This window comes from Rana temporaria, chromosome 8 (assembly GCF_905171775.1).
Source record: "Rana temporaria chromosome 8, aRanTem1.1, whole genome shotgun sequence".
Classification (NCBI taxonomy): domain Eukaryota; kingdom Metazoa; phylum Chordata; class Amphibia; order Anura; family Ranidae; genus Rana; species Rana temporaria.
The window spans coordinates 187931561-187958047 of NC_053496.1; the positions used below are offsets into that span (position 1 = coordinate 187931561).

The window sequence follows — 26487 nt, forward strand, 5'->3', positions numbered from 1 at the left end:
TGCAGCACAGCTATTAAGCTCCCGAACCAAGTCGCGAACATGCCGCCGCGCTGGCGACCAATGGCTCCGCATCTTAAAGGGGACATACCTGGACGCCCATGTGCGCAGCCGTGCCATTCTGTCGCCGTACATCGTCGTGCGGCGGTTGGCAAGCGATTAATCCTTATCAACTGTCATTGCATGCATGCATTTTGTAAACTAAAAAAAATATTTCTTAGGCCCGGTTCACACTGGTGCAATGCGAGAACCCTGCGAATCCACTGCGGGGTTCCCGCATCGCACCCGACACGCATGGCAGTTCGTGTGAATCATGGGGATCAGTGTGTGTGAATGAGGCCTAATACACCACACCCACCACTAGGGAGGACAGGGCCACCTCCTGAGGGTTTTCCTCTCCATACCTACCTATCATGTCCTCCCAGCCACCCCCACCATGTATACACCCCCCATAACAGCCAGGCAATGAGCATTTTCAGTCATGGCGGTCACCACAGCTGGCCGGGGCTCTCCTGGGAGGACTACACAAACACTCAGCACCCATCACCAGGGTAACCTGGCCACTCTATCTCCTCCTCACCTCGGTGTTCCTCCACACCCCGCCCTTTATCATAATCCGCGGCATGTTGGCGGTGTTTTCGGTCACGTGATGCACCGGGGACTCTCTATTACTATTACTACTACTACACACACGGGAGACAGCGGGGGCCACGCTCGATCAAGTCCCGCTTGTTGTTGCTGCCGATGACGCGCTACGTCCGACACCAGCGAGCAGAGACCATCGTGTAGAGCGACGCTGCTCCGAGGAGCGCGCCCTCTGCTGGCTGGAGGTCACCTTGGCAAAAACATTTTTGAATTTCCCGGGACAAAAACAATCCGGGACAAGGGTCCTAAATCCGTGAATGTCCCGGGAAAGTTGGCAACTATGTATTATGAGAGTTGTCAATTTTCAGGGCACCAATTGTCTCTCTCATATTCTGAGCTGGAGGCTATCCTTAGATAAGGTTGCCCCCTCATCTCTTTAAACCTGAACACGTATGAATTACACAGATTCTGACGCTAATTTAATGCAGATAAGGCACCAAGTGAGTTCAATTACCACCTTAATCAGCCACAGAACCTGTGTAATTAAAGCGGGGGTTCACCCTAAAATCAATTTTCTAACATTACATCCAGGATACTAACGACATTTACAGTATGCAGGTCTTTTTTTTTTTTTATCGCCGTACACACCGTTATATTGAGATTTTCTCCGCGGCTTCTGATTCCCGCAGGACTGGGCGTTCCTATCCCTGGGTTAGATGATTGACCTCTGGTGAAACAGTTCCCATGTCGCACAAGACGCGTCACCAGATTTCTGTAAATAGCCGAGCTGCGAGTCGGCGCTATACGGCGCCTGCGCCCGCCGTGTAGGGCTGACTGCGCAGGCACGGTGTAGCGCTGACTCGCAGCTCGGCTATTTACGGAAATCTGGTGACGCGTCTTGTGCGACATGGGAACTGTTTCACCAGACGTCAATCATCTAACCCAGGAATAGGAACGCCGATTCCCGCAGGAATCAGAAGCCGAGGAGAAATCACAATATAAAGGTATGTACGGCGGTAAAAAAAAAAACCTGCATACTGTAAATGTTGTTAGTATCCTGGATGTAATGTTAGAAATGTTTTTTAGGGTGAACCCCCGCTTTAATATGTGTTTGGGATTAAAGGGATGAGGTGGCAACCCTAAGCACAAGGCCGTGTTCACATTATGATAGGGGTGCCCAACCAGTTGGCCCGGGGGCCACATGTGGCCCGTGGAGCCCTCTGATGTGGCCCCCGACCGCCTGCTCTGGGATGGAATACAATACTGTTATTAAAGGTCGGTTTATTACTAAAATCACAGTGTATATATGGGCATATCTGTTCTGCACTGGTTACTGGGCTGGTCAGAGAAGGAGCGAAGGATACAGAACAGGACCCAGAGAAGGACACGGATTGGGATCGGCGAAGGAGGACCCAGAGGGGGAGCCGAGAAAGATACAGAGGGGGAGCAGAGGAGGACATGGAGGGGGAGCGGAGGACACAGAGTGGGGGTCAGAGAAGGAGCGAAGGACACGGAGCGGGATCGGCGGAGGAGGACTGGGGAAGGACCTGGAGGGGGATTGTAGAAGGAGGACACGGAGAGGGAGCGAAGGAGGACACAGAGGGGGAGCGAAGAAGGACACAGAGGGGGAGCGGAGAAGGATCAGGAGGGGGGCGGAGAAGGACATGGAGGGGGAGCGGAGAAGGACATGGAGGAGGTCAGAGAAGGAGTGGAGGATGTGGAGGGGGAGCGGAGAAGGACACCGAGCGGGATCGGCGATGGAGGACCAGGGAAAGACCTGCAGGGGGGTCAGAGAAGGAGGACACAGAGAGGGAGCGAAGAAGGAGTGGAGGAGGACACAGAGGGGGAGCGAAGGAGGACCAGGAGGGGTGCGGAGAAGGACACGGAGGGGGAGCGGAGAAAGACACAGAGGGGAAGCGGAGAAAGACACAGAGGGGGAGCGAAGAAGGACACGGAGGGGGAGCGAAGAAGGACACGGAGGGGGAGCGAAGGACACGGAGTGGGGGGGTCAGAGAACGAGCGAAGGATACAGAGGAGGAGGGATCGGCGAAGGAGGACCCAGAGGGGGAGCGGAGAAAGACATGGAGGGGGAGTGGAGGACACAGTGGGGGTCAGAGAAGGAGTGAAGGATACAGAGGAGGGAGCAGAGAAGGACACGGACGGGATCGGTGGAGGAGGACCCGGAGGGGGAGCGGAGAAGAACACAGAGGGGGAGCAGAGAAGGACACGGAGGGGGAGCGGAGAACGACACAGAGTGGGAGTCAGAGAAGGAGCGAAGGATACGGAGGAGGGAGCGGAGAAGGAGCGGAGGAGGACACAGAGGGGGAGCAAAGAAGGACACAGAGGGGGAGCGGAGGAGGACACAGAGGGGGAGCGAAGAAGGAGCGGAGGAGGACACAGAGGGGGAGCAAAGAAGGAACGGAGGAGGACACAGAGGGGGAGTGGAGGAGGACACAGAGGGGGAGTGAAGAAGGAGCGGAGGTGGACACAGAGGGGGAGCGAAGAAGGAGCGGAGGAGGACACAGAGGGGGAGCGGAGGAGGACACAGAGGGGGAGCGAAGAAGGAACGGAGGAGGACACAGAGGGGGAGTGGAGGAGGACACAGAGGGGGAGTGAAGAAGGAGCAGAGGTGGACACAGAGGGGGAGCGGAGGAGGACACAGAGGGGGAGCGAAGAAGGAGCGGAGGAGGACACAGAGGGGGAGCAAAGAAGGAACGGAGGAGGAGTGGAGGAGGACACAGAGGGGGAGTGAAGAAGGAGCGGAGGTGGACACAGAGGGGGAGCGAAGAAGGAGCGGAGGAGGACACAGAGGGGGAGCGGAGGAGGACACAGAGGGGGAGCGAAGAAGGAACGGAGGAGGACACAGAGGGGGAGTGGAGGAGGACACAGAGGGGGAGTGAAGAAGGAGCAGAGGTGGACACAGAGGGGGAGCGGAGGAGGACACAGAGGGGGAGCGAAGAAGGAGCGGAGGTGGACACAGAGGGGGGCGAAGGAGTGGAGGAGGACACAGAGGGGGAGTGAAGAAGGAGCGGAGGTGGACACAGAGGGGGAGCGGAGGAGGACACGGAGGGGGAGCGGAGGACAGGGATGGGAAGCATAGGAGGACAGAGGGGGACTGAAGGAGGACATGGCAGAGAACCTTAGGAGCACAGAGGAGGACATAGGGGACGGTCAGGGGATTTATTAATTTGAATATTTCCAAATTAACACATTTGTCACATTTAGTTGAAAAACAAATTGCACATGTCTAACAGTTATGCGGGGTTCATTTGGAAATTTGTCCCCCCACAAGATCGTCAGAGATGAAGAATTTTATCACAAAAAGGGGGGTAAATCATGGACATGTGCCCCAAATGTGTGTCATGGTGCCAGGGGCCTGTTAGCATCTCCAGCACGTGCCTGGTACGTTAAAAATGTATGTAGGATAGAAGGGCATTGATACCACCTAGTCAAATCTGACAATATTATGTGATTTCCTATGACTGTCAGCTCCATCTAGTGGCCATATGGTGGTATTAATACCACAGTGCCAGATTTTTGCCACTAGATGGAGCCGATGATCCAAAATTTGTCATGATTGCATGTCACATTCTTTCAACAATTAATAAAAAAATAGACCCCTAAGTGTTTGTGAAATACTTCCATCTGTAAAAAGATTGTTGTAGCCCCCTGGTCCTAAACTGGGGTTGAGTTATATTGCAACTAGGTTAAGTTATATTTATTTTTCTTCCAGCCAGCCCAGTAGGAGGTTCTTGGCCACTGATGCATTCTGGGAGAGGATAAACATTGGGGCTGGGCCATGTGGTCACTCTTTTGCCTCAGGCCCTCCTCACCTGGGGATGTGCTGCTGAAGTGAGCTCTGCAAGTAGACCCAGAAGACTGTCCGGGGCCTACTAATCCTGGAGGTGGTCCTTAGGCTGTCTTGCCTGGTGTGTAAGAAGCCAAATAAAGAGGATCCAGGGGAGGACCCTTGCTGGAGAGAGCCAGGATGCAGGCTGGTCTCTCCAGGAGGGCCTGGTGACTCGTTTGAAGGGCATACCTACAAATAAAACGTGCTTGCAGTGCTGCCGGGTCTGACACAGTGAAGCTGAATCTCGTTCTACAATCTGAAAACGTGTTTGCAGTATCGCTGGATCGGCTTAAAGGTTTTGGTACTGTGAAGCTGTACTGTTTCTGGATCCAAGGAGTCTGTAAGTGATCTGCTCCTGGTATCCGAGACCCCCATCCCTCTCTCCTACTACCTCCTTCCAAGTTCTTCATTAAAGCTTTGAAAATATCAAAAGTGACTGGCACCCAATTTCTGCTCTAAACTCCCCATTATAGTCATGGACTCATCCCTAGGGTACATGCTAGCTCGCCCCCTGCCTCTGGAGGTGACACCTTACCTTCAGTAGACCCAGGAGGTGCTACATTGTGATACAGAATTATGGACAACAGATGGAGACAATGATCATAGGAAATCACTGAGTTATATAAAATATGGACAATATTCGTCACGGCTCGGCAAACCTGTGCCACCTTCCATCAACTATTTGTTTTCTTATTCATAATAGACCTCTAAGTCTCCACACCACAAAATGTACTCAGCCAATGAGAGGTAATGACTCAATTTTTATTTTAAAAAGGCCTAGAGGACCGCCTATTAAGTGGTGGGTCAACGTGTTTCGTCCTGGAAGACGACTTGAGAAAATAGACCTCTAAGTCTCCATACAACAAAATGTACTCAGCCAATGAGAGGGAATGACTTAATTTTTATTTTTCTCCTGCTATCAATGGCCAACACGGTACAACACTTCATCCATGTCTTTGGTGATCTCTGATCTCCTTATGAAGTGTTTCTTACATGATGAAGATCAGCCATGGAGTATATCTGAGGTGTATATCAGGGTGTGCTTCTTCCCCACATGTCCAGCAACATTCATATACAAGACATTTCCCGCACTCACTAATACACCTCGAGGGTTGTGTGGGACCCCTGATGTACAGGAAGACAGGACTTCAGTGAGGAACAATTCCCTCACTCAGGACAGGGAAGTGGCTTTACCACCATGTGCAGTCTCTTGTGTGTGTTAAGACTGGACCACTGCGAAAAACATTTCCCGCACTCAGAACAGGAAAAAGGCTTCTCCCCCGTGTGAGATCTCTGATGTGTGGTAAGATTGGACTTCACTGAAAAACATTTCCCACACTCAGGACAGGAATACGGCTTCTCCCCCGTGTGAGATCTCTGATGTATGGAAAGATTGGACTTCTGCGAAAAACATTTCCCGCACTCATTACAGGAATACGGTTTCTCCCCCGTGTGCAATCTTTGATGTGTGGAAAGAAAGGACTTCTCTGAAAAACATTTCCCGCACTCATTACAGGAAAATGGCTTCTTATCCATGTGCGATTTCTGATGTTTTTGAAGAAGGGACTTATCTGAATGACATTTTCCGCACTCAGGACAGGAATACGGCTTCTCCCCCGTGTGAGATCTCTGATGTCTTTGAAGATTGAACTTCTGTGAAAAACATTTGCCGCACTCAGGACAGGAATACGGCTTCTCCCCCGTGTGTATTCTCTGATGTTGGACAAGTTCTGATTTATTTAAAAATAATTTTCCACACTCAGCACAGGAATGTGACTCCGCCCCCGTGTGATACCTCTGCTGTGTGACAAGATCTGATTTCTCTACAAAACCTTTCCCACACAAATTTAGCTGATGTTTGTAAAGACTGCACTTCCTAGAAAAACATTTCCCACACTCAGGACAGGAATACGGCTTCTCCCCCGTGTGAGTTCTCTGATGTAAGCGAAGACCGGACTTTTGTGAAAAACATTTCCCGCAGGCAGAACAGGAAAATGGCCTCTCCCCCGTGTGAGATCTCTCATGTCTGACAAGATCTGCTTTTTTTAAAAAGCATTTCCCGCACTCAGAACAGGAATGCGACTTCTCCCCTGTATGAGTTCTTTTATGCTCATTTAGGTTGCGTCTCGATGTGAAATGTTTCCCACACTCAGGACAAGAATGCGGCTTCACCCCTGTGTGATACCGCTGATGTCTGACAAGTAATGTTTTTTTTAAAAAGCATTTCCCGCACTCAGGACAGAAATACGGCTTCTCCCCTGTATGAGTTCTTTTATGCTCATTTAGGTTGCGTCTCGATGTGAAATGTTTCCCACACTCAGGACAAGAATGCGGCTTCACCCCTGTGTGAGACCTTTGGTGTCTGTTGAGATCGGATTTCACTGAAAAAAAATTCCCGCACTCAGAACAAAAATATGGTTTTTCCCCCGTGTGAGATCTCTGATGTCTAAAAAGATGAGACTTCTTTGAAAAACATTTCCCGCACTCAAGACAAGAATACGGCTTCTCACCAGTGTGAGATCTTATATGAAGATCAAGACTGATTTTAAAACTGAAACACTTCCCGCACTCAGGACAGGAATACGGCTTCTCTCCCGTGTGAGATCTTTTATGCACATTAAGATCATATTTAGAAAGGAAATACTTCCCGCACTCCAGACAGAAAAACCTCTTATGTGTTGGAAGGATGGCACCGTCCCGCACAGTCTGAGGTTCCTCAGGATAAGAGGAATATGATGGTCCGGCACCGTCCCGCACAGTCTGAGGTTCCTCGGGATAAGAGGAATACGATGGTCCATCTACACTGTGTGGTGCCGGATGGACATTTGAGGTAGTCGGGTTTTCTCCTGGACTATACTGTGTGATGTCCTCATCTTCTACTTTACAGTCTGGAGACAAAGTGAGACAATCCTCTGAGGTTTTCCTCATCTCCCGTCCATCTACTAAAATAGAAATACAAAGATTATCCAAGAGAAATACAGGAATACAGGATGGGGAACACAGCTCAGGAAAGTGACCAGGGGATTACAGGCTGATATCACCCAGTCCCCGCCCCCTACTCTGGACCAATCAGTGAGCAGTATGGGTGGAGGAATGGATTTAGTGTTAATGACCCACCTGTGCTGATCTCTGTAGGAGTGTCCTCCTCTATAAATGTCCCCGTTATTCCATCCTCCTCGATAGACTGCTGATCATCCCTCACATACGTCTCTTCTTCTTCTTCTGATTTCACCTCAAATTCTATATCGATTGGATCTCCACTCTAAACCAAGAGAATGAGAGAGAATATCATCTGTAAGATATAAACTTACATACAAAATCCACACATCATCTCCACCAGTCCATGTTCTAGATGCTCCGCCCCACCGACCTTGTAACAGTGGGGGATGGTGTGACCTTCCTGTGTGGAATCCCGGGAATACAGAGGACGGGGACATCTCTCTGGTGGGTTTCTGTAGCTGGATGACTCCTCCATGGTGTCCTGATACAGATCTTTGTGTTCTTCCTCCATCACCCCATCCTCATCATCCTCCTCCTTTATCTCTTCTTTAACCTCAACTTTAGGATCTCTCAGGTTTCCACTCTGAATATAGAATAAAAATGACATCAATGGTAACAATGCAGATAATGTACAGATCCTAATTAGAGTTGGGTGAAAGGTTTGGCCTGAACATCACCTGTTCGCCGTTTTGGTGAACACCCGAGTTTGGGCTGCACAGTGCATTCTAAGCTCTGATTGGGCAAAGCTTTCTCCAATCAGGACACAGTGAATAGCTGGTTGTTAAGGATGCTGTGGCCGGCTTCCCAACCCCACTCCTTAACAACTGACGAGTCATCAGCTGTCAGTGGGCTTCTCTGCTGACAGCTGAAGAAAAAAAAAACATTACCGGTGCCTCGTCCAGCTAGTTTCCCTATCAATATGGTTCCCTGCTTGACTGCGCAGGCGCAGACGAAGCCCATGGAAATCTCTGAACCTGATCAGGTGTACACGGCGCATGCGCGGCTCGGGGCGGCATCCAGGCTCATTCCTTACCATCCCAGTGAACTTGGAGGATGTTAAAAAAAAGAGCCAGGAGGCCAAGCGAGCGCAGCGAGCCGTCCGAGCGATGCAAGCTGATCAGGTTTGGTGATTTCCGTCGGCTCGGATTGCGCAGTCAAAGGGGCAAACCATATTGATAGGAGGAACCATATCAGCAGATCACCGACAATAAAAAGTGAAAAAAAATCCCCCCCCCTCCATACCAGGTCCAGCATGCATCGATCGGTGATGTCACAATGGGGTGGGGCCACCAGGTGACCTTGCCAGGTGGCTCCGCCCCTTACCTATAAGAACTGTCAAACGGTAGGCGGTCAGCCTTCATGGACGTCAGAGCGTTTTTTTGGTGGTGGTGGCGGTGGGCAGCGGCTCTACATCAAGGGACATATTTTTTTTAATAAAGGACTGAACCTGTCTACAATTTTAATTTATTTTTGACACTTTTTTAGGTGAATGGGTAGGGGCTCAATGTACTCCATACCCGTTCACATTGGGGGGGGGGGGGGCTGGGATCTGGGGACCCCCTTGTAAAAGGGGACTTTCAGATTTCAGTAAGCCCCCCTGCCCACAGACCCTAACAACCACAGCCCAGGGTTGTGGGGAAAAGACCCTTGTCCCCATCAACATGCTCCAAAGCACCCCGCCGTGTTGAGGCCTGGTATGGTGCTAGCTTGTCCCCCCCCTTTCCTGGTCTGCCAGGCGGCATTCTCAGATAAGGGTCTGGTATGGATTTAAGGGGTGACCCCATACTGTGTTTTAAAATTTTGGCGTGTGGTTCCCCTTAAAATCCATACCAGACCCGATTATAGACCCCAATAATCAATACAAGGTCTCAGTTCTCCACTCTTCTTTTTCCAGCACCAGCAGGAGACGAGGATTTGGGGATGAACCCTTGAGAAAGTGCTCCTCCATGACTTTATTCTCCCAGACCGCTAAAGGTTAAACCCGGCCACGAGGAGGCAAACTACCGGCTTGACCTTTGTCAAAGACATCGCCAAATTTGCAGTACTCCTCTGGCAGGAAGGTGAGTGAAGAGGTTCACAAGACCTTAGCCACTTTGCGAAAACATGTTTTACTGCATTGTGGTGACCTGGAAAGAACCTCAGCATGAAGCCAATCAAAAGAAGGGTTGCGCCCCTGTAACCAATGATCACCAGATAATGAGGAGAGGAAATAACAACATGAAATTGGATTATCTTATGGTGAAGAGCCCCTACAGCCATGGTCATCGGAGCAGTCTCACGAGTCACATAGGCAGGCTGTAGAGGTCTCCCTAGCAAGTGGAGTGGCCCAAAGCTGCAGCGGAATCGAGTGATTAGACACAAAGGCACTATCTATAAACAGGCCTGCAGCCCCGGAGTCAATTAGGGCCTGTGTCTCGATGGACGACTCAGACCAAGAAAGAATAACCATAACCAGGGGCTTATTCTTCTGAATAACTGGAGACGTAACAACGGCACCCAAGGTCTGTCCCCTAGAGCAGTGTTTCCCAACTCCAGTCCTCAAGGCACACCAACAGGTCATGTTTTCAGGCTTTCCATTATTTTGCACAGGTGATTTGATCAGTTTCACTGCCTTAGTAATTACCATAGCTGTTTCATCTCAGGCCCCGTACTCACGACCAAACATGTCTGCTGAAACTGGTCCGCAGACCAGTTTCAGCAGACATGTTTGGCCGTGTGTTGGCCCGAGCGGACCATTTTGGGACGGATCGGACAGGTTTCCAGCGGACAACTGTTTCCCGGACTTGTTTTAAAACAGTCCGCTGGAAACCTGTCCGCCCGGACATGTACGGTCGTCTGTACAGACCTACCGTACATGTCCTGCCGCCCGCATCCCTCGCATGCGTCGAATGACTTCGACGCATGCGTGGAAGCATATTTAAGGCGGCCCGCCCACGTCGCCGCGTCATTGTCGCGGCGACACCGCGTCATCGACGCGGCGACACCGCGGACACGCCCCGCGTAATGTTTACGCGCGGGCTTCTGTTCGATGGTGTGTATAGCCATCGAACAGAAGTCCCCGGGCAGTCCCCGGCCAGACATGTCCGATGGAAACGGTCTGCAGACCGTTTTCATCGGACATGTCCTGCCGTGAGTACAAGGCCTAAGGCAAATCCTGAAAACATGACCTGTTGGTGTGCCTTGAGGACTGGAGTTGGGAAACACTGCCCTAGAGGACCTCAGGTTTGGGTAATACAGGACTTCAAAAAGCGACCTGCCTGGCCACAATAAAAGGCACAATCTCTCCCTCCTCCTAAAGGCCCTCTCCTCCACTGAGAGAGACGCGTGAAGCCCAACTGCATGGGTTCCACCTCTCTGGCAGACTCAGTACCAGGAGGCATGGGAGGTGAGGGAGGAAAGGGTGTGACTGCCAAGCTCAGAGCCAAACATACAGGAGGCTTCCGCAAGCTCTCCTTAAAGGGAGGTCTCTCGGAGTCTGGAGTCAATCAGAATGGCAAACTTGATCAACTTCTCCAGATCTGTAGGTATGTATCGGGCTGCTATCTCATCTTTGATGTTATCTGAGGGACCATGAAAAAAAATCTGCCATGAGGGCCTCATTGTTCCAAGCAAAGTATGGAATTCAATAGTGTAAACTGCAAAAGTTCTCGTACTCCGTTTGATCGACGTGAGGCTCCTGTCAGCATAAGTGGAGTGAGCGGGAGCATCAAATACCCTTTTAAAGGAAGCCACAAGCTGAAGTGGTTAAAAACTATTGTTTTTAGAAACATTTTGATACATGTCCCCAAAGGGCAGTATCTGGACACCCTAACCTGTTTTTATGGCACATAACTTGCATATAAGCCTTCAAAATGGGGACTCTTTCTCATGGTCAGCTCCCATAGACCTGTTGGGCGGGAGTTCTGCTGCGAACTGAACAGGGGGGTGTTCGGCCCATCTCTAATCCTAATGATACTATCAGTGATTGTTTCTCATTTACCTGATGATGGTGGGGGATGGTGTGACCTTCCTGTGTGGAATCCCGGGAATACAGAGGACGGGGACATCTCTCTGGTGGGTTCCTGGTATTAGGTGGCTCCATCATATCCTTGTGTCCTTCTGAAAACTCCTCCATCACTCCATACTCCTCATCCTCCTCTTTATACTCTTCTTTAACATCAATATTATCATCCCCGAGGTTTCCACTCTGAATATAGAATAAAAATGACATCAATGGTAACAATGCAGATAATGTACAGATCCTAATGATACTATCAGTGATTGTTCCTCATCTACCTGATGATGGTGGGGGATGGTGTGACCTTCCTGTGTGGAATCCCAGGAATACAGAGGACGGGGACATCTCTCTGGTGGGTTCCCATTACTGGATCCATCTGTAGGAAACACACACACTGACTGAATACATTGTTTCTATGTGTTTATCAGATGATGGGGGATCTAGGTGGAGCCTCCGTACTGCTCTCTCCTTTACAATAAAGTCTCCTCTTACCCGGTGATGTGAGGGGCGGCTGATTGTCCATCATGACGTCCTTGTAGAGATCCTTGTGTCCTTCTAAATACTCCTACATAGGGAAATAGACAGTGACATCACCTGATACTTACAAAGATAAAGTCATCATCCAGACACACCCCTTGGGTTGAACCTTCAAAGACATCAGGAATAGTTATTTCCTCCTCCATAAAGTTAATGAGATCAAACACACATTTTGTAAACCCCCCCCCCCCCTTTAAAATAAAGCCCCCATCCAGTAATATTATACTGTATAATACGCTAGCTAACCTCCCAACTTTTTGAGATGGGAATGAGGGACACCTATCGGCAAAAATATGCAAGCACAGGACACACCCCTTACCACGCCCCCTTAAAGGAGAATTGTACAAAAAAAACAAGATTGGTTAAACCCACAAGTGCTTTTTTCACCACTACTATTGATTTATATTGGCTTTTAAAACTTACAAGGGCAGCAATTTAGAAATCAGACGAAAGTTTTAGTGCTGGGAAACGCTTTTTGATAGATAAAAAGTGCATTGTATATACAACTCTATAGATCAGACCAAAACAAGGGACAAATGATGAGGAATGAGGGACATTGCTCCAAATCAGGGACAGTCCCTGGAAATCAGGGACAGTTGGGAGCCTTGTGTTGGTATAAACTGAAAAGGTGAAATTGATGGAACAGTGACACATCTCCAAAATGAAGGAAATGTTCCGGCCCTGTTTGTGGGGAAATGTTTTGCCCCTGAAGGGGTTAATCTAGGTTTCCACACTATATATGTGTGTATCATCATCTGCTGGAGATAAAAGACGTCACAGTGACTATGGAGGAAGAGGACGGACATGACGGGGTTACTGGGTGTAAATAGAAGATAAGATCTTATTACCTCCTCTGCTGCCGATTACAGCTTTGTCTCCTCACTACTTCTTCCCGACTCACCTCTCACCCGGAACAGCCTATTTATAACCCGACATCACTTCCTGTCTGTCTCTGACATCACTTCCTGTCTTCTATAGATACTTCCTGTCTTGGCAGAAATTAGATTTCCATCTTGTGGAGCTCAGAGGAACTGCAGCCCCGAGAAACATCTCGTAGTGTGACCACGGCCTTGTGCTGTGTGTGTATGTACTGTATATCCTTAGATGGAGACAACTCCACTCCCACCAAGGAGGATAGAAATAAATACCTCTCATCTCTCATACCCCTCTTTGGTTGAATCCCTCTCTTATACACTGTTATACTCTCCCGGATCTTCAGGCCCGGGCCAAATATAAAAGAAAAACCTTGAAGCATATAGCTGGAAGCACTGGTCTACTACCTTCCATACCCTTAGATCCACATTTATTTCAGATACCTTCAGGTTTCCCATGCCTTCAGTTGTAAATTTTCAGGGCACCAATTGTCTCTCTCAAATTCTGAGCTGGAGGCTATCCTTAGATACGGTTGCCCCCTCATCTCTTTAAACCTGAACACGTATGAATTACACAGGTTCTGACGCTAATTTAATGCAGATAAGGCACCAAGTGAGTTTAATTACCACCCTAATCAGCCACAGAACCCGTGTAATTAATATGTATTTGGGTTTAAAGGGATGAGGTGGCAACCCTTAGGCCGGAATCACACTAGTGCGGTGCGAATTTCAGCTCTCTTATCTCTGCAGAGAGATAAGAGAAGTGTTCAGCAGATTAGCAACATTTTAGATGCGAATTTGGAGACCTGGGAGAAGTTACGGGTGAGAGGAGAGTGGGGGAGAAGTGTATTGAGCTGAATGAGAGAAATTCCTGAAGAGAACTGAACACATCTGCGAATTCAGCTGCGTACCCATAGAAGATAATGGGACTGAATTCGCACCTGAGCCGCACCGCAAGACCTAAAAAAACGCACACGGTTTGGAGGCAATGCGCAGTGCGAATGCATCGCACATATGTGATCCAGCCTCATTGAAAACAATGTATTTTGAAATGTCCTGCGAATTGGATGCGGCTTAAGCAGGGCTGCAGTTCCTCTGAGCTCCACAAGATGGGGGGAGAGATGGGGGGTATTTATTTCTATCCCCCTTTGGTGGGAGTGGAGATGACCACATCTATAAGGATATACAGTACATCAGGGGCAGACTGACCATTCAGTAAACTCGGGGACTGCCTGAGGGCCCCATGCCACTAGGGGGCCCCATCAGAGTTGCCAGCCTCAAAAAAACAGGAACAGTATGTAAAAATCACTTTTTTTTTAAAATCCCAAGATTATAGCTGCCCCGCCTCTCCAGTACCTTTTCAGTGTGTTTATGTGTATTCTGTGTATATGTATATTGTGTGTGTGTATACTGTGTGTCTACTGTGTATGTATACTGTATGTATGTGTGTATTCTATGTGTGTATACTGTGTGTGTGTGTGTATATATACTGTGAGTCTGTGTGTGTATACTGTGTATGTGTGTATTCTATGTGTGTATACTGTGTGTGTGTGTGTATATATACTGTGAGTCTGTGTGTGTATACTGTGTATGTGTGTATACTGTGTATGTATGTGTGTATACTGTATGTGTGTGTGTATACTGTGTGGTCCCATAATCTATTGCCTGGGAGCTCCATAATCTCCTATTGCCCGGAGGCCCCATAATCTCCTATTGCCAGGAGGCCCCATGAGTTGTCAGTCCGCCCCTGCAGTACATACACACACAGCACAAGGCCGTGTTCACACTACGAGACGTTTCTCTGGGCTGCAGTTCCTCTGAGCTCCACAAGATGGAAATCTAATTTCTGCCCAGACAGGAAGTCTTTATAGAAGACAGGAAGTGATGTCAGGTTATAAATGGGCTGTTCCGAGTGAGAGGAGTGTCGGGAGGAAGTAGTGAGGAGACATCGCTGGAAGTGGCAGCAGAGGAGGTAATAAGATCTTATTTTCTATTTACACCCAGTAACCCCGCCATGTCCGTCCTCTTCCTCCATAGTCACTGTGACGTCTTTTATCTCCAGCAGATGATGATACACACAAATATAGTGTGGAGACCTAGATTAACCCCTTTAGGGTCACAACATTGCCCCACAAACAGGGCCGGAACCTTCTCTTCATTTTGGAGATGTGTCGCTGTTCCATCAATTTCCTTTACAGTTTATACTAACAGATTATACGATAATACGGGTTGGGGGTTTTAGTTAGAGGTGGACTTATGATACGTGTGTTTGATTTTATAATCTTTATGGAGGAGGAAATAACTATTCCTGATGTCTGTGAAGGTTCAACACAAGGGATGTGTCTGGATGATGACTTTATCTTTGTAAGTATCAGGTGATGTCACTGTCTATTTCCCTATGTAGGAGTATTTAGAAGGACACAAGGATCTCTACAAGGACGTCATGATGGACAATCAGCCGCCCCTCACATCACCGGGTAAGAGGAGACTTTATTGTAAAGGAGAGAGCAGTACGGAGGCTCCACCTAGATCCCCCATCATCTGATAAACACATAGAAACAATATATTCAGTCAGTGTGTGTGTTTCCTACAGATGGATCCAGTAATGGGAACCCACCAGAGAGATGTCCCCGTCCTCTGTATTCCCGGGATTCCACACAGGAAGGTCACACCATCCCCCACCATCGTCAGGTAGATGAGGAACAATCACTGATAGTATCATTAGGATCTGTACATTATCTGCATTGTTACCATTGATGTCATTTTTATTCTATATTCAGAGTGGAAATCTGAGAGATCCTAAAGTTGAGGTTAAAGAAGAGATAAAAGAGGAGGATGATGAGGATGGGGTGATGGAGGAAGAACACACCATCCCCCACCATCATCAGGTAGATGAGGAACAATTATTGGTGGTTATGATTTATACACAAACATGTTTATTATAATGAATGTTTTATTATATATTCAGAGTGGAAACCTCGGGGATTATAATATTGTTGTTAAAGAAGAGCATAATGAGGAGTATGGAGTGATGGAGGAGTTTTCAGAAGGACACAAGGATATGATGGAGCCACCTAATACCAGGAACCCTCCAGAGAGATGTCCCCGTCCTCTGTATTCCCGGGATTACACACAGGAAGGTCACACCATCCCCCACCATCATCAGGTAAGTGAGAAACAATCACTGATAGTATCATTAGGATTAGAGATGGGCCGAACACCCTCCTGTTCGGTTCGCAGCAGAACTCCCACCAGAACAGGGGAAGAGTTCGGCCCCCGAACCGCAAACTCCATTCAAGTCTATGGGAGCCGAACATGATAAAGAGTCCCCATTTTGAAGGCTTATATGCAAGTTATGTGCCATTAAAAATAGGTTAGGGGGTCCAGGTACTGCCCTTTGGGGACATGTATCAATGCAAAAAAAAAAAAAATTCTAAAAACAATAGTTTTTAACCACTTCAACTCCAGAAAGTTCCACCCCCTTCATGACCATTCCATTGTTTTTGATTCGGCACTGCGTTGCTTTAACTGACAACTGAGCGGTCGTACGATGTTGTACCCAAAGAAAATTGATGTCCTTTTTTTCCCACAAATAGAGATTTTTTTTTTTCTGTGGTATTTGATCACCTCTGCTGTTTTTAATTTGTTGTGCTAGTGTGTATACATATATATATATATTTTTTGTTCTGCTATAAAACATCCAATAAGTAATTTATTTGATTTTATATTGATTTTTAGCGGGACAACGACATTGTGGCAGACAAATCTGTGACACTTCTATGGGACCATTGACAACAATACAGTGATCAGTGGTAAAAAAAAAATGCACTGTCACTGTATAAAATGACACTGACAGGAAAGGGGTTAACGCCAGGGGGCGATCAAGGGGTTAAGCGTGCTGCTAGGGAGTGCTTTCTAACTGTGGGGGGAGTGCATGCACTGGACAAAAAGAGAGATAATTTCTCCCATGCCTTCGCCTTGGTCAACATATCTAGAGACTCTCTGCTGTGTTCTTGTTAAAGACTTGCCTGACTGACAACCCCTCCTGATCCTGTTTGCTATCTCTGACTACGCTGATCTCTGGCTTCCTGATTTACCGGCTTGTTCTGACTACCCACTTTGATTACTAAACCCTGGCTATTAGCTAGATTCAGAAAGCCTGTCGCATCTTTGCGGCGGCGTAGTGTATCGTATTTACACTACGCCGCCGTAAGTTAGCAAGGCAAGTACTGTAAGTTACGGCGGCGTAGCGTAAATGGGGCCGGCGTAAGCGCGCCTAATTCAAATGAGGATGTGGGGGGCGTGTTTTATGTATATGAAGTGTGACCTGGCGTGATTGACGGCATGCGCCGTCCGTGTACATATCCCAGTGTGCATTGCGGCTAAGTACGCCGCACGGACGTATTGGTTTCGACGTGGACGTAAATTACGTCCAGCCCTATTCACAGACGACTTCAACGACGTAAAATTTTCAAATTTCGACACGGGAACGACGGCCATACTTAACATTACTAGTCCAGCTATTTGATGGAATAACTATACGCCTGAAAATGCCTTACGTAAACAGCGTATCTGTACTGCGTCGGCCGGGCGTACGTTCATGAATCGGCGTATCTAGTGATTTACATATTCTACGCCGAACGCAATGGAAGCGCCACCTAGCGGCCAGCCTAAAAATTACACTTTAAGATACGACGGTGTAAGACACTTCCGACGCTCATATCTTAGCCTAATTTAAGCGTCAGCGCAGATTCCGAGTAAGGTCGGCGTATCTACTGATACGCCGGCCTAACTCTTACTGAATCTAGCTATATGTTTTAAATACGTTTACTATTTGCACCATTTTTAACACTATATTAAAAGTTGTAATTTTTTTTTTTTTTACTGCATTTTCTGTCTCCGTCTGATTCATGGTTCCTGACAGTAGGCGAAGATGCAGGCAATCCTCCTAGTGGTAATATTTTTTTTCCAGATTAAATGAGCAGGATCACCGCATGGATCAGTTTGCCATAGCGTTACAGACGCTCCTGATTCGCACTGCTTACCTGGATCCTCCCACTGAGGCTGCTCGTCATGAAAAAACGGTCGTGTGTACGCGGCATAAGGCTTATGGCAAAAAGAGAATGTCTGAGAGGGACGAGTGTGGTAATGGTTGTTGATGAGGAGAGGAGTGCTTGGCAAGGATGTTAGGACAAGTAATGCTCCATCTAATTCTATCTGTAAAGCCTTGTTTAAAGCTTGGTTTTCTCGGCGGCAAAAAGTCCACCGAGAAAACCGAGGGGGAACCTGAGAACCTGCTCGGTAAGTTTCCCTGTGTACACATGGCCGGGTTACCTGTCTGGAAAACTGCGGGGAGAGCTTTGGCTGGGAATCCCGGCCGTGTGTATACTCCCTCCCCCATAGGAAAACTGCCGGGTTTAAAACCACCGGGAATCCCGGTGGGAAAATAGAGAGCAGGTTCTCTATTTTACCGGTGGGATCACCGGCAGTTTTCCTGTCTGGAAAACTGCGAGTAAGCATATACACGGCTGGGTTTCCCGGCCAAAGCTCTCCCCGCAGTTTTCCCGACGGGTAACCCGGCCGTGTGTACGGGGTTTATGAGTCCAAAGGCCACATAGGAGACAATCAAGCAGAAGTCCATCATCAGTTGCTCTTTTTTATGTTTGTATTTACAAGTGGGAGGGAAGCTGGGTATTTGGGGGTATGATTGTCATGTTTGTATATTGCAAGAATCTGTAAAAAAAATGCTTTAATAAAGTAAAAAAAATAAATAAAAGGGAACCACAAGCCAAAAAAAAAAAACAGTCTAAGGCTCCCCCCCAAAAACTGTACCAGACCATTATCTGAGTATACATCCTGGCAGACCGGGAAAGGGGGGGACAAGCAAGCACCCCACCCCCTCCTGAACCATACCAGGCCAAATGCCCTAAACATTGCGGGGGGTGCTTTGGAGCATGTTGACGGGTTCAACGGTCTCTTCCCCACAACCCTGACATATGTCCATTTGATGTAGAGCCGCCACCCTCCGCCACCACCAAAACCCCCAAAAAAGCTCCGTCGTCCATGAAGGCTAACCGCCTACTGTTTTGACAGTTCTTATAGGTAAGGGGTGGAGCCACTTGTCAAGGTCTTTTGGTAGCCCCATACCATTGTGACATGGCCGATCGATGCATGCTGGACCTGGTATGGAGGGGAGGACCCCATGGTGGTTTTTTTTCACTTTTATTGCCGGCAATGTTTTTATTTTTGTTTTTTCAGCTGTCAGCAGAGAAGCCCACTGACAGCTGATGACTCATCAGTTATTAAGGATGCCGTGGCCGGCTTCCCAGCCCCACTCCTTAACATCCAGCTATTCACTGTGTTCCGATTGGGGAAAGCTTTCCCCAATCAGGGCTTAGAATGCACTGTGCAGCCCAAATTCAGGTGTTCACCAAACCGGCGATGTTCAGGCCAAACCCTTCGCTCCAACTTAGGATCTGTACATTATCTGCATTGTTACCATTGATGTCATTTTTATTCTATATTCAGAGTGGAAACCTGAGAGATCCTAAAGTTGAGGTTAAAGAAGAGATAAAAGAGGAGGATGAGGAGGATGGGGTGATGGAGGAAAAACACACCATTCCCCACCATCATCAGGTAGAGGAGGAACAATCACTGATAGTATCATTAGGATCTGTACATTATCTGCATTGTTACCATTGATGTCATTTTTATTCTATATTCAGAGTGGAAACCTGAGAGATCCTAAAGTTGAGGTTAAAGAAGAGATAAAGGAGGAGGATGATGAGGATGGGGTGATGAAGGAAGAACACAAAGATCTGTACCAGGACACCATGGTGGAGTCATCCAGATACAGAAACCCACCAGAGAGATGTCCCCGTCCTCTGTATTCCCGGGATTCCACACAGGAAGGTCACACCATCCCTCCATATTGCAAGGTTGGTGGGGCGGAGCTTATAAAACAGACTCATGGAGACGATGTTTGGATTTCTTACGTGATGTCACAATAATAAAGCTTATATCTTACAGATGATATTCTCTCTCATTCTCTTGGTTTAGAGTGGAGATCCAATCGATATAGAATTTGAGGTGAAATCAGAAGAAGAAGAGACGTATGTGAGGGATGATCAGCAGTCTATGGAGGAGGATGGAATAACGGGGACATTTATAGAGGAGGACACTCCTACAGAGATCAGCACAGGTGGGTCATTAACACTAAATCCATTCCTCCACCCATACTGCTCACTGATTGGTCCAGAGTAGGGCGGGGACTGGGTGATATCAGCCTGTAATCCCCTGGTCACTTTCCTGATCTGTGTTCCCCGTCCTGTATTCCTGTATTTCTCTCGGATAATCTTTGTATTTCTATTTTAGTAGATGGACGGGAGATGAGGAAAACCTCAGAGGATTGTCTCACTTTGTCTCCAGACTGTAAAGTAGAAGATGAGGACATCACACAGTATAGTCCAGGAGAAAACCCGACTACCTCAAATGTCTATCCGGCACAACACAGTGTAGATGGACCATCGTATTCCTCTTATCCTGAGGAACCTCAGACTGTGCGGGACGGTGCCGGACCATCGTATTCCTCTTATCCTGAGGAACCTCAGACTGTGCGGGACGGTGCAATTTTTCCAACAGATAAGAAGTTTCCCTGTACTCAGTGTGGGAAATGTTTTTCACAGAAGTCCAAGCTTTCCAGACATCAGAGATCTCACACGGGGGAAATGCCTTTTTCCTGTTCTGAGTGTGGTAAATGTTTTTCACGGAAGTCCTATCTTTTTATACATCAGAGATCTCACACGGGGGAGAAGCCGTATTCTTGTCCTGAGTGTGGGGAATGTTTTGTAGATAAGTCCTATCTTTCCAGACATCAGAGATCACACACGGGGGAGTTGCCTTTTTCCTGTTCTGAGTGCGGGAAATGTTTTTCACAGAAGTCCAATCTTTCCACACATCAGAGATTACACACGGGGGAGAAGACACATTCCTGTCCTGAGTGCGGGAAATGTTTTTCACAGAAGTCCAGTCTTTCCAGACATCAGAGATCACACACGGGGGAAAAGCCTATTTCTTGTTCTGAGTGCGGTAAATGTTTTTTACAGAAGTCCTATCTTTTTATACATCAGAGATCTCACACGGGGGAGAAGCCTTTTTCCTGTCCTGAGTGCGGGAAATGTTATTCAGATAAGGCCAGTCTTTCCACACATCAGAGATCACACACGGGAGAGAAGCCTTTTTCCTGTCCTGAGTGCGGGAAATGTTTTTCAAGGAAGTCTGTTCTTTTTATACATCAGAGATTGCACACAGGTGAGAAGCCTTATTCCTGCCTTGAGTGCGGTAAATGTTTTTCAGATAAGTCCAGTTTTTACAGACATCAGAGAACTCACACAGGGGAGAAGTCGTATTCTTGTTCTGAGCGATGAAAAAGTTTTTCACGGAAGTCTAATCTTAACACACATCAGAGATCTCACACGGGGGAGAAGCCGTATTCCTGTCCTGAGTGAGGGAATTGTTCCTCACTGAAGTCCTGTCTTTCTGTACATCAGGGGTCCCACACAACCCTCGAGGTGTATTAGTGAGTGCGGGAAATGTCTTGTATATGAATTTTGCTGGACATGTGGGGAAGAAGCACACCCTAATATTAGGGGTGCGCATCTTCACTGGTGTCACGATTCGATTATCTCGTCAGCGATTCGATTCTGTGATGCATCACAATTACTGACGAGCTCCCACCTCCGCTTAGGCCGTCTAGGCGGCCCTTCCTCCCTGCAATCTTCTGGGACACATCACAGGTCCCAGAAGATTGCCCGGCTATGCACGACAGCGCAGTCCGACAGCTGCAAGCTGTCATAGCCGGATGCCCACAGTAGTCCTGCCAGTGCCGTGGACAGGCGGGGAAGAGAATGGAAATTTCGGGTGGCCATGTCGCTGGATTGTGGGACAGGCGAGTGTCTTTTTGCACACACTCTGGGAATGGCGACAAACTAATGATACCTAAAACTCTCCATAGGTGACGCTTTAAAAAAAAAAATCACGGTTATCACAGGTTAGAGTTAGAGGAGGTCTAGAGCTTGAATTATTGCTCTCGTGGGTTGCCTGCACGTTTTTGTGGTGTAAACTCTTGCAAGAGGTCTGTTTCCTCAAGTCGTCTTTGAGGATGAAACGCGTTAACCCCACCACCTAAAAGGTGGTCCTAGTAGGCTTTTCAAAATAAAAATTGGTTCATTACCTCTCATTGGCTGAGTACATTTTGTGGTGGAAGATTTCACAGACATTTAGGGATCTATTATAAAACAATAATAATAAATAATTGTAGAATGAATGTGACACGCGTTCCTCCAATCATCACAAATATTGGATCATCGGCTCCATCTAGTGGCAAAAATCTGCCCCTGTGGTTTTAATACCGTCCATTGACGTAAAACAGAAAATACCACATTTGACCATTAGATGGCGCTAAGTACCATAGAAATTATCTCCATCTAGTGGCCAGATGCAATAATTTCTATTGTAAATGAATGGAAACCGTTCGACCAGCACAACAAATATCCTAATAACATTCATCTTTCCCCCATTCACACAGAAGGAATGTACATGGACTTTCCCCGGGGGAATTGCTATGCACATATTTTATGAATAGACCCCTAAATGTCAGGAGACGTTTATATAAAGATGGGAAGTATGAAGCAGATAAATGAATAGACCTCCTAGCAATGTTATTACCAGGCTGCAGCTAGGGGGAGCTCTAATGTGTGAGCACAGCAGAGTGATCCCATCTAGCTCACATTAACCCTTTCACTGTCAGATGTTTTTGCATTATTTTAGGCCTGAAGATTAGATAAAACCCCCAAACATATATTATCTGATAGCAGAGGCCCTGGAGAATAAAATGGTGGTGATTGTTAAGGTGTTCCTCGTACACAAATTTCCCCTTAATATCCGGGTTTATTTTCTCCTTTTCCCCCATTTTTTATGGTGTGATCTTTTCTACAATACTTTGTTATAATAATGGAACACGTTGTGTATTGTATGACTCCGCCTCCACATTCCAGACAAGTCATTTTCCTGACCAAATCGCATTTCTACCTTTTTACTATTTCCTGATTCTATGACTGTAATCTGTTTAAAAGTAAAAATTATAATAAAAAAATGTATTGAAGAGAAAAAAAAGTTATGTGTGTCGGTGGTGTAAGGCTTGCTAGAGTTCCCCCATAATATCAATGCATTGTAAGGCTTGCTAGAGTTCCCCCATAATATCAATGCATTGTAAGGCTTGCTAGAGTTCCCCCAAAATATCAATGCATTGTAAGGCTTGCTTGAGTTCCCCCATAATATCAATGCTTGTAGAGATGTATCCTTTAACCCAGAACCATTAGGATTAATTACACAGAAGCTAGAAACGGCCTTGCAATATGTTATTGTGTACGTGCAATAGAACAAATACATCTTGCATAACAAGATAGGGCATGCGGTAGAACAAGTCTTAGCTGGTTACACGATCAGGAATGTTGTATAATTGTGACATACTGTATTACTTGTATAAACTAATTACTTTACTACGATTGGCTGAACCAAGGGCATTCCCTTTCTTGTATGTTTTGAATAAGTGCAGTGCCCACGAGGAATAAAATTGTAGTTTTTGATTCACCATATCCCTGCGTGTGTCTTGACTAACCGATGCATCAGAGAGTCTCCATACATCCAGAAGTCCTGAAGCCCGGGTCCAGTTGAACCACCAACCTCACAGGTGGAATGACAACAATTGCTGGTGGTGTTGTCACCTGTCACAGCTGTCACACCTGATTTCCCGGCCAATGCACCAGATAAATGTTGCAGAAAAACGGCTCTTTGAGTTCTGGGAAACCAGGAATGGACTCCGGACACGGACTCCAGGAAAACAAACCTTTTATTTCACCAGGGAAAGCAGCGACTCACGCCAGGATGCCAAGTGGCCTCTTTTTATGGGCGTATATAACGTATATACACCGCTCAAAAAAATGAAAGCAACACCTGTAAAACACATCAGATCTCAATGGGGAAAAATATATTGGATATCTATACTAGTATGGACTGGGTAATGTGTTGGGATCTATACTGGTATGGACTGAGTAATGTGTTAGGATCTATACTGGTATGGACTGGGTAATGTGTTGGGATCTATACTGGTATGGACTGGGTAATGTGTTGGGATCTATACTGGTAGGCAGTGGCAGCTGGTGCTCAAAATTTGGGGGGGGGGGGAGAGGGGGCACGCAAACAAACTGAAAAAATAATAATTTGCAGCCTCTGTGCCCATCAAACGCAGCTACTGTGCCATCACAGTGGCAGCGGGTCACGGTGGTGATGTCCTCAACTTTCCTCGATCTCTTCTCCCGCCCTCTCTTCCCTTCCTCTGCTATGATTGGATGCCTGATAGGCGGCGTCCAATCACAGCGCCTGTTGTTTCAGCCAATCAGGTGACAGGTAACAGACCCGAGCACCTGATTGGCTGAGAGGCGGTTCAGCGTTAGGAAAGCAATTTGTTCGATTTTCTAACACAACACTGAGTAAACAGCGAGTGCCCAGCATGGCGCCTGCTGTTCACTGTTTTGGACGCCTATTAGAGACACCTGAATAGATAGATTCATGCAATGCTTGCATCTAATTATTGGTGATAGCATGGTGCCAGTAGAGAAGGGGCGATGCCCATGCGCCCCTTACATATGCACAGCCACTGCTGGTATGAACTGGGTAATGTGTTAGGATCTATACTGGTATGGACTGAGTAATGTGTTGGGATCTATACTGGTATGGACTGTGTAATGTGTTAAGATCTATACTGGTATGGACTGGGTAACGTGTTGGGATCTATACTGGTATGGACTGTGTAATGTGTTAAGATCTATACTGGTATGGACTGGGTAATGTGTTGGGATCTATACTGGTATGGACTGGGTAATGTGTTAGGATCTATACTGGTATGGACTGGGTCATGTGTTAGGATCTTTACTGGTATGGACTGGGTAATGTGTTGGGATCTATACTGGTATGGACTGAGTAATGTGTTGGGATCTATACTGGTATGGACTGGGTAATGTGTTAGGATCTATACTGGTATGGACTGGGTCATGTGTTGGGATCTATACTGGTATGGACTGGGTCATGTGTTGGGATCTATACTGGTATGGACTGGGTAATGTGTTGGATCTATACTGGTATGGACTGGGTCATGTGTTGGGATCTATACTGGTATGGACTGGGTCATGTGTTAGGATATTTACTGGTATGGACTGAGTAATGTGTTGGGATCTATACTGGTATGGACTGAGTAATGTGTTGGGATCTATACTGGTATGGACTTAGTCTGACAATGCCCAGAATGATACCAATTAGTCTCTGACCAATCTCACGGTTTGGATGGACTTTCTCCTTTTCATTATTTCCAGGCAGCCCTGGACTGGCCACAGGGCAGACCGGACATTTGCCTGGTGGGCCGGGGGCACCCACTCTGTGGCCTGTTGATGATCAGGCAACACAGCGGGAGGTAAGAGGCGGCCTGGAAAGGGTTAACACAGGCCACGGCCGCTGCTTACTTACCGCTATGCAGCCATGCCTGTGTCTCCTCCGGCAGAATTAGCGGCTGCATGGACTGAGCTGTGTCTCTCTCTCAGAGCCGGCGCTGACAGTTCCGCTCTCCGCTCCTACGGACTGCTCCTCCTCCTCCAGCCATGGGCGTCCACACGGTGGGGCAAGGGGAGAGAGATGCGGGTCACTTTCAGGATGTCCCCCGTCTCCCTTTCTCATGTCGGCAGCACGGGAGAGGAGATAGCTTCCTGCCTGTCCTTCTTTCCTCCCAATAGGCCACAGCAGAGGGCCAATCAGAAGAAACTAGAGGGGCATCATGGGAAATGTAGTCCCAGAGATTGGTGGCCCAATTGATCTCAGCAGTCCCCAGCATGCACTCTGCTGGGGGGGAAAGAGAAAACCCAGAAACAAGCTGAGAAGTGCTACACTGTAGCAGCTACTACAGGAAACATGGAAAAAGAAAGGACTGTGTCGGGGGAACTAATAGCCCCAGCACCACCAGAGAGAGAGAGACACACTGTACCGCACAACCAGATAGAGCCAAACTGTACCCGCACCACCAGATAGAGCCACACTGTACCCTCACCACCAGAGAGAGAGCCACGCTGTACTGCACCACCAGAGAGAGAGCCACGCTGTACTGCACCACCAAAGAGAGCCACGCTGTACTGCACCACCAGAGAGCCACGCTGTACTGCACCACCAGAGAGAGAGAGAGCCACACTGTACCCTCACCACCAGAGAGAGAGCCACGCTGTACTGCACCACCAGAGAGAGAGAGCCATGCTGTACCTACACCACCAGAGAGAGAGAGAGCCACACTGTACCCTCACCACCAGAGAGAGAGCCACGCTGTACTGCACCACCAGAGAGAGCCACGCTGTACTGCACCACCAGAGAGAGAGCCATGCTATACCCACACCACCAGAGAGAGAGAGAGCCACGCTGTACCCGCACCACCAGAGAGAGAGCCACGCTGTACCCGCAACACCAGATAGAGCAACGCTGTACTGCACCACCAGAGAGAGCCCTAGAACCCTTTGGAGGAACCCTGGCTGAGAAAGGCTGGACTAGGCAGTAAT

The 26487-nt window shown here is 47.7% G+C and overlaps 1 protein-coding gene and 1 pseudogene across 1 annotated transcript; one reads left to right on the top strand and one right to left on the bottom strand.

Annotated features, from left to right (window-relative positions):
• LOC120910659 overlaps nt 1–26487 on the top strand; it is a 69354-nt pseudogene that overhangs the window by 19180 nt on the left and 23687 nt on the right.
• On the bottom strand, nt 5541–7195 carry LOC120909734 (zinc finger protein OZF-like; the record flags this gene model as incomplete). The annotated part of the gene is made up of 1 exon (XM_040321461.1): nt 5541–7195. A coding segment is annotated over one exon (1596 nt), but the record flags the coding sequence as incomplete, so codon positions are not given.